Here is a 9,297-nt window from a genome sequence, read left to right as displayed (position 1 = left end):
ACACTTTTGTCTTGGTAGCCAAAACCTTTTACTGACTCAACAAATCATACTCCCTGGCTGCTTGTGGTGCTGAGTAAGGGCATACCAATGGATACCAAGGTCAGTGCACAGAGACTTTGGGAACATCTTTCCACCAGCCTAGGGGCAGTTATCAGGCCTAGCCAAGTACTTTCCACAATAGCAGCTGTTGTCAGTCAACAAGTACCTTACAGAACTCACAGGATAAACAGCACTCAACACTCTGAGCTAGACATGAAACACATTATCCTTGACCTCAAGGGAAATAAACATGTAATCATTAGCAATGTGTAGCTATAAATACAATAATTAGGCAGGATAGGTCAGGTAGTGTTGGTCTGGAAAATAGGTGGGGTTAGGTGTCGAAATGAATGCATAGAGTGCAGGGCCTGGAGTCAGGAAGACTCATCTTCCTGAGTACAAATCTAGTTTCAGATACTACCAGTGTGACCCTGGGCAAGTCACTTAACCCTGTTTGCCTCAGTTTCCTCATCTGTAAAATGAGCTGGAGAAGGAAATGGCAAACCACTCCAGTATCTCTGCCAAGAAAATTCCAAATGGGGTCACAAAGAATTCAATGCAACTGAAACAGCTAAACAACAACAAAGTACCATAGTGCTAGATTTAGAAGCAGGAAGAACTGAGTTTGAATGATACACCTCTGACTTTTGCTAGCTGTGTGACCCTAGGAAAGTCAGGGAACCTCTCTCAGACTCAGTTTCCTCATCAGTAAAGTAAGAGGGTTGGACTTGATCAGTTCCATGTCCCTTCTGATTCTAAGTCAATGATTCTATGATCCTAATTAACTGACCAGGGTCTCAAAGGTAGTAAATGTCAGAGCTATAACTCAAACCTAAGACTTTTTTTCATTGCAAGTTCAACGCTCTTCCTGCCACAGCATGGGGATGTGCAGAGAGCAAAGAGCCTTGAATGAGGGTGTATGGGAGAACCTGTACATTTATTAGAACTAGCAGGAAAAAAACAACTTCAGACTTAGTCCAATTTGACAGTGTAGAAGCTAGTAATCACAGGAAGCAGTGGGGTTGAATGAAGAAAGAGAGGAAGAGAGACAGCATTTGTAAGTAAGAATTAGTAGAAGCTGGGAGGGCAAGGCCTGGGAAACACTGGGGAATGTGGGGCCCAAAAGGGACAGGAATAAAGATTGAGAAGCAAACAGCCTGGCTGAGAACACAGAGTGGATAAGCAGGAAGAACTTTCCACTGTCTTGTCATTAAGATGAAACATGTTAATTTTAACAACACATTCCGTAGAATTTTAAGGTCTGCAAAAGTCTATTCTCACAACTCTGTGAGATAAATGGTATAAATGTTATTTATTGTCACCACTTTGAATGTAATGGCAATAAAAGCTGATAGAAAAGGGTAGATCATACAGAGGAGGAAACCAAGGCCTTACAAGGTTAAATTACTTGTCCAAGACCACATGGCTAGTAAACACCAGAGCTGGAATTCAAACTTAGGTGTTCTGTCTCAGATGTCTATCACTTTTGAATCTATGCAAAGTGAAGAACATCTAAGCTTTTAGATTCATTTCTGCACATGGCGGGGAGGGGTTTTCTATTCCATTTTAAATATGGGAAATGACGTTCAGAGAGGCCAAAATCTGATAAGCAGAGTTGGAGGTTGGCTAACCACAGACCTGATTCTCTTTCCACAGAGCGCACTACTTTTGACTTGCCCTTAGGAATTAAAAGGTATCTAGGAAGGCAAAAAGCAGAAGCTAGATGGCACAGTGGACAGCGTGCAGTGCCTGAAGTCAGGAGTCTAGCCTCAAACAGGCACTAGCTTTGTGGCCCTGGGCAAGTCACTTAACCCTGTTTGCCTCAGTTTCCTCATCTGTAAAATGAGTGGAGAAGAAAATGGCAAACCACTCCAGTATCTTTGCCAAGAAAACCCCTGAAACTACTGAACAACAACAACAATAACCACATGGAAGGAAAAACACGAATTAGACTGAATTCTGTTCGCTTTAACACTTTTTTATTGAACATAATGTGGGAAAGGAAGAGACAAACAAATACCGGCGTGTAGCGCCCCTTATAGGGGCAGAAACATAAAGTGGTGGAAACTGCGCACGCGTGCTCCTCTCCCGCTCCTCTCCCTCCCCACTCCGGACTACACTCTACTCTAGGCTTGGGAGCCTTAGAGCGCATGCGCCACCCTGCCTCTACCCAGCTCCTCCCTCAGAGGGGCGGCGAGCACAGGGGCCCAAGATGGCGGCCAGCCGTTACCGGCGTTTCCTCAAGCTCTGTGAGGAATGGCCTTTGGACGAGACCAAACGGGGCCGAGACTTGGGCGCTTACCTGCGGCAGCGGGTGGCGCAGGCCTTTCGGGAGGGAGAGAACACCCAGGTGACCGGACTATGGGGTCCCGCCTAAAGCGGAAAGGCGGCTGGGGGGGAACGAAGGGACAAACGGGAGAAGAGGGCAAAGCGGGAGGAGGCGGGGCAATGCAAGTGGTGAGCCTGACGCCTGCGCACGCTTTTCCCTCACTGGTGGGGGGTGGGGCGAAGGTGGGGGTTATAACACGTGAGTGTTGGTTTCGACCCCGCACGTGTGTGGAGCAGGCCATCTGCCACATCCTTTTACCTTATAATGTCGACGTGCTCTGGTGCCAGGCGGTATGTAATTAACGAGAATTGGAAAGGATTTTAGAGGTCGTTGTCGCCCACGTGGCCATACACCCAAGAAAAAAGTGCGAATGTAGTCACCTCCTTGACAAGTGGCCATCCAGCCTTCCCCCTTAAGACTAATGGTAATGGGAAATGCCCTACCCGCCAAAGCAGCCCGTTCTGTTTTGTAATGCCTGCCAGTTGTTAGTTTTCCTTTACATTGAGCTCAAATCAAGCTCTGCAGTTTTCACCCGCACAAAACAAGTGGTAATAGGAGCCATTAGAGAAGTTATCGTTACCTTCTTACTCTTTATGGGTTGCTACTGGCAAGACTGGAAAGCGCCAGAATCTGCCGGACCCCATCCCCCACCCCCCTCCGTGAGGCACTATGATAATAGTGACAAGCACTGGACATACCGTAGTACTGGATTCTAGTTCTGACTCACCGTACTAATTGTGTGATTTGGGGCAAGTCACTTCAGCTCTAGATCCCAAGTTCTTCAGTTGCAAAAGGAAGGAAATGAGAGTATGAACTCTTACAATGCTTCCAACTCAAATCTTCCCATTACGGTGCTTTTTTGGGGCACGGTTTCTGTGCCAGAGTTTGTGGTAGTATGTATCCTAGATTCCATTGTTTTGTTACCTCAGCTGTTTATGAACCGTGAAGCACAGTCAACTCATGAAGGTACGAAAGAAATTATATAAAATGATGTATATAAAGCACTTTGTGAATCTTAAAACTTGGGCACACACACACACAGAAAATAAGATGTTGGGGTAGTGGTTAAGAACATACAGCTACAGACACTTAGTATTTAACTTCTATCTGCCTCAATTTCTTTATCTGTAAAATGGGGATAGTAAGATCATCTAACTCAGTTATTTTGAAGATCAAGTGAGATAACATGTACAGTGCTTTGTAAACCTTAAAGCTAATATTATTATGTTAATTTTTCTTCTTCTCCCTGGTTGAGTTGGCCTGCAGTTTCTTTTCTATAGAAACTGATAAATGGGGCCCAGTTGTTAGTGCCCACTCTCTCCCATAATCGCATTGTATATATTTTATATTTGCTTCTCTACTTTGTTTTCCTACAGATAGCATGTGACTTGCTTAAGGGGAAGGATTGTTTGGGTTTTTTTGTCTTCGTATGCCCAGCTTCTAGTACAGTATCAGAATAGAGTAGATGTTTAATAAATTTGTCGAATAAATGATAAATAAGAGACTATGTGTCCCTTCTGTGGCCATATGACTTGGTCAAGAAATATCAGAGGTGGAAAATGTGTCAACACAGCTTTATGTTGCAACACAAACCCCAGAGTAGCTCATACTGGGTGGCAGCAACAGCCCTTCTGCTTTGGAACTGTTTATCCTAATTGCTGACCGTAGATCACTTTATCATCATCACATTTCTGTTACAGCTTTATTGTGCATTGTGCTGTGTTATTGTAGTTGTTTCCCTTTTAAGTTAGTCAAGTTAGTCTCTGCATATGTTTGGTATTTACTGTAGTTATTTTAACCAGTCTAACTTAATAGAGACATTGTGGTTTAGTAGATAAAAAACTGGACTTGGAATTAGGAAGGTTCAAATTCCAAAATTGATACTTACTAGCTGTGTGAACATGGGCAAGTCATTTGTATATCTGAGACATAAGGAACTCAGAGATTTAGATAGTAAATATCAAAGACTTCTCTCTGAAAGTAGGATAACAAGGGGTAGTTCCACAGTTATGGGGCAGCTAGGTGACTGGGTGGATAGAGGGCTAGGCCCTGAAGTCAGGAAGACTTGACTTCAAATCTGGCATCATATATTGCCTAACTATTTGACTGTGAGCAAATCTCTTAACATCTGTTTACTTCAGGGTCTTCATCTGTAAAATGAAGGTAATAGCACCTACTTCCCAGGGTTTTGAGGATCAAATGAGATAATATTTATAAAGCACTTAGCACAGTATCAAACACATAGTAAGCACTATATAAATGTTAGATACTATTGGTATCAGTTCTCAGAATTTCAGTCAGAAAGGCTCTCAGCAGCCATCTAGTAAAATCTATAGTCAGAAAATCTGTAGCCCTACATGCCTAGCAAGCATCTACTTGAAATCCTCCAGTAATGGGAAAACTGCCCCCTCCTTAGGCCCAGCCTCCTCCATTTGGGGCGGTTCTAATTATGAAGAAGTTCTTCCTGGCATCAAACCAAAATTGACTTCTTTGTAATTTCTACTTATTGCTTCTAGTTCTGACACTTGACTTCAAACAGGATGAGCAGAGGCTGGATAGCCAGATGTCTGGTAGGTTAAAATGTTGATCTCTTTTGGATATGCATTGTAATAGATGGCTAATGATGTCACTTACAACTGTAAATTATGTAATTTTGTGAATACATAACAGTTCTCATATACTTACATAACAACTCTCAAATACTTGAAGATATAACAGCTCTCAGATATTTAAAAATTATTATTGTCTCTTCCTTCCCTCCCTACTCTACTTTTCAGCCTGAATGAAGATCAGCAGTTCCTTACTCCAATTGTCATGTGGACTCAAGATCCCTCACCATTTTGTTTGCCCTCCTCTGGATGTTCTCCAGCTTAATAATGTCCTTCATAAGCCATAGTGACCAGAATTAAACATAATGTTCCTCATCCAGAATAATACTTCAGTTCCTGACATATATATAGTAAGCACTTAATAAATGCTTGTTGATTGACTCTTTGAATAGTCCCTTTTGCAAACCTGAGAGCAACCATAGGCTCTGCCAGATTTTAAAATTCAACTTCGGTTTTGCATTGTGAGATGCATAATTGAAAATAGCACTACAAATATATAGTATTAGGTTTAGTTCTGACCACGTCAGAGTACAGAGAAACTATCCCTTACTTATTCCTGTAAGGTGTGCCTCCTTTAATGCAACCCAAGTTAGAGCACATTAATTTTTTTGTCTACCACCGTGTTGACTCATTGGTACACTAAGATCCCCAGATCTTTCTCAGACCAACTGTTAACCCTGCTTTTCCATCTGTTATTTGGAAAGTCAGGTTTTTGGATCTAAATGTGAGACTTTACACTATCCTTATTCAGTTTCATCATGGTAAACATCTAGCCCAGTGCTTCTGGTTCTTCTGTTATCCAGGGTGGTGCTTATCCTTCCTAACTTTGTGCCATCTGAAGATTGAATAAAGATGCTAGCTATCCATTTTTCCAGATCACTGATAAAAATGTTAAATAGCACAGAATCAAGTCCAGATCCCTATGATGTGCCACTAGTGATCTTTCCCATTTGACATTGAACCACATCATATCTGTCCTTTGGGTGTAGCTATTCAATCAGTTGAGTGCAGCTCTAAATGTCTGAGCCAGGATTTGAACTCGGGTCTTCCTGACTCCACAGCTAGCATTTTATTTGCTATTCACTGAAGATCAGGTGAAGCCATCTCTAGGAGGTGGCATTTGAGCTGAGCTTTGAAGAAAGCTAGGGATTCTATGAGGCAGAGGTGAAGGGAGTCAATTCCAGGCATGGGAGACAGCCTATGCAAAGGCAGAGTTGGGGGATGAGATACCGAGTTCTAGAACTAGCTGGTAGACCTATTTGGCTAATATGTAGTATTGTAAAGGAGAGAAACATTCAGTAATCTCAGAAAGGAAGTGTGTGAAGGGCTTTAAAACCAAATGGAGGAATTTGTATTTTATCTTAGAGTCAAAAGGAATCTGCTGAAGCCTTTTGAGCAGGAGAATGACATGGGCTGATACTTATGCTTTGATAATTGTATGGAGAATTTGGAGACTGAGGGACCAACAGGAAGCAATTGTAGTCCAGGTGAGAAGTAATAAGGGCCATGTGAGTGTAGAGAAGTTGGATTGATGTAAGTTTTTTTAGATACAGAATTGACAAGACTTGGCATGCGTCTGTGTGGGGTAGCATAGGGAAGGGAAGGGTCAAGGGGAATTCTTGAGATTGTAAACCTAGGTGACAGAAAGGATGGTGATGCCCTCAACAGAAATAGTAAGAAAGAAGGGAGAATTTGGAGGGAATGGTAAGTTCTCTTCTGGACATACTGAATTTGAAGTGCCTGTAGGACATCTATCTGGAGATGACCAATACGAAATAAGTGGACTCAATAATTGCCTGATAAATTTTTTGGATAATTGCTATCAGACATCAGGACACCTAAAAATTGCTGATGTGACAAAGTTAAGAGAAATGTACAGCAAAGTGAATCATTTAAGTATTTTAATGTCTTCTATGTGCAAAACAGTGTGCTAACCACTATGAGAAATGCAAAAGAAGGAAATACATAGTCTTGCCTTTATGGAACTTTCAGTTTAGTTGAGATATGAAATGCTGTAAAAACTGGTGGCAGCATAAGCTGGTGGTTGGTCTTCTTTCGTGAAATGTTGAGGTGAAACCTAGCAAATAATAAGAACAAAACAAATTAAGTCCTTGTCATGAAAACATATTTTTTGATAGAATTAAGAGACTAAGTTTCACTGATGACCACTTTGGATCCTATTGAGGGAGAGGCTAGAAATAGGCAGAGCTTTGGAATCTTCTTACTTTACAATGTATTTGGTACTTGGCTCTGTATATATATAGATATATGGAGGCAAATAGTAGTTCAGTTAGGCCTTCAGCAATAGTTGTTAAGTGCTTGTTAAGTGCAAAAGCCTAGTAGTACCTTGGGATAGCAATCAGTGGCAATGCCCAGGACCAGTGTAATTGGGTGTTCAAATGGACAAAGTCAAGTTCATTAATTTGCTGAAAATCTCAGTGTCAGAGATGCCTTGAACACTTAAAACACATCAGATGGAGACTAGCAACAATAGGTGTATTAAAATGAACAGGTATCAAGTGACTGGGATATGAGGTTAATAAATGTCTGCAATGCCTGTCTCCTCCTGGCTTTACAATTTGCTAAGAAAGAATATGGTGTGAGAAAATCAAGGAGTTTTTTGGTACTGTTAAGTATTTATTGCTCAGTTGAAGTTGAACAATATGGCAACTCCTTCTGTTTTAACCTTTCTAAGGCATCCTTTTCGGTCTCCTCTCTTTTCCACATAATCCAAGGTCTTGAATTTGAAAGAATGAAATGAAATTGAAGAAATTTTGGATCCACAGTCATTTTGATGAGGGGGTGGGGAGTGCAGTGGGAGGCGTTATGCTACTTTTTAAAAAGCCTTACCAAAATTAATGGGAAGAATATGATGCATACAAAGCATGCATCAAGATAGTAATTTTTATTAAATGACCTCAGTAAGTTGTTAATTCTTATCAAAAACCAAAGTATAATATTATAAATATTATAGAAAACCAGCTCTTAGATTCTACAGTAAGAACACACTTTGAGAATCATTGTCCCAATTTATATCCCATTTCAAGATGTACTTCTCCTTAAATCAGCCAATGGGTGACCAAGTGGTGGGAAGCTGGAGACCTACTGTTTCATTCCAAACACTTACTTCACAGGCTTTAAAAAACAAAAGAGAAGAAAATTAATATGTCACATAATTTTTGAGCTGGAAGGGACCTTTAACATTTTTGTCTTTTTAGCATGCAAACTCCTTAAGAGTACCTGCTCTCTACCATACTGAGAACTTAATAAGTGTGAATAACAATGTGGAGGGTGGTGGCAGAACTACTGTAATTGTTGACTTAACTACTAGAAAATGAGCAAATTCTTTTAATGAGTTTATTTGGTACTGAAATTGATTTCCAAGAGATCTGTAACTATAAACCAACTCCCACTTATGTAAACCTGAATAGAAGAACTATAAAATCTATTACTTGCTAAGAAGTCTTTTTTTTTTTATTTTCTGCATTGACTGAGTTTTTATTTTCTTTTTTTCCCTTTATTAAAAATTAATTTTATTTTTAGTTTTCAGCATTCATTTCCATAAGATTTGGAGTTCCAAATTTTCCCCCCATCTCTTCCCTCCCCATACCCTGAGATGGCATGCATTCTGATTATCCCTTCCCCCCTTCTATCACCCTCCCCCCCCTTATCCACTTCCCCCTTATTTTCATGTAGGGTAAGATAGATTTCTATACCCCATTGCCAGTATATCTTATTTCCCAGTTGCATATAAAAATAATTTTCTTTTTTTTTTTTTTTGCATATACACATTTATTTTTAAAACTTTGAGTTTCAGATTTTTTCCCTTCTTCCCTCCTCACCCACCCCCACTGGGAAGATAAGCAATTCAACATAGGTTGTACATGTGAAGTTACACAAAACATTTCCATGGTACATTGTGAAAGACTGACTATATTTTCCTCCATTCTATCCCGTCCCTCACTTATTCTATTTTCTCCTTTGACCCTGTCCCTTTTCAAAAGTGTTTGCTTCTAACTACCCTCTCCCCCAATTAAAAATACTTTTCAACATTCGATTCCAAAACTTTGAGTTCCAAATTCTCCCTTCCTCCGTCTCTACCCACTTTCACCGAGAAGGCATAAAAATTCAATACAGCTTATACATATGTAGTCATACAAAACACTTCCATAATAGTCATGTTGTGAAAGATTAAGCTATATTTCCCTCCATCCTATCCCACCCCCCACTTAATCTATTTTCTCCTTTGACCCTGTCCCTTTTCAAAAGTGTTTGTTTCTGACTACCCTCTCCCTAAATCTGCCCTACCTTCTGTCATTT

At 40.6% G+C, this 9,297-nt stretch overlaps 1 protein-coding gene and 1 long non-coding RNA gene across 2 annotated transcripts in view; both read left to right on the top strand.

The window, feature by feature from the left end:
* Positions 1-2,197: 2,197 nt before the first annotated feature.
* The window catches only part of UQCC2 (ubiquinol-cytochrome c reductase complex assembly factor 2), a 38,098-nt gene continuing 30,998 nt past the window's right edge, over positions 2,198-9,297 (top strand). The window contains exon 1 of the mRNA XM_069073476.1: positions 2,198-2,389. Coding sequence (XP_068929577.1) covers positions 2,252-2,389 — 138 coding nt within the window. The 5' untranslated portion in view covers positions 2,198-2,251. The remainder of the gene's footprint in view (positions 2,390-9,297) is intronic.
* Positions 4,885-5,358, top strand: LOC138150085 (uncharacterized). Its single transcript, XR_011165501.1, has 2 exons — positions 4,885-4,938; positions 5,146-5,358. It is a non-coding gene; the product is annotated as an uncharacterized lncRNA (long non-coding RNA).

The sequence above is a fragment of the Petaurus breviceps genome, unplaced genomic scaffold (assembly GCF_028583685.1).
Source record: "Petaurus breviceps papuanus isolate PSGF00001 unplaced genomic scaffold, PetGlider_PUasm1.0 90865, whole genome shotgun sequence".
In the NCBI taxonomy this organism is placed as follows: domain Eukaryota; kingdom Metazoa; phylum Chordata; class Mammalia; order Diprotodontia; family Petauridae; genus Petaurus; species Petaurus breviceps.
The sequence above is the reverse complement of the archived record's forward strand: the minus strand, read 5'-3'. Positions and strand labels throughout refer to the sequence as shown.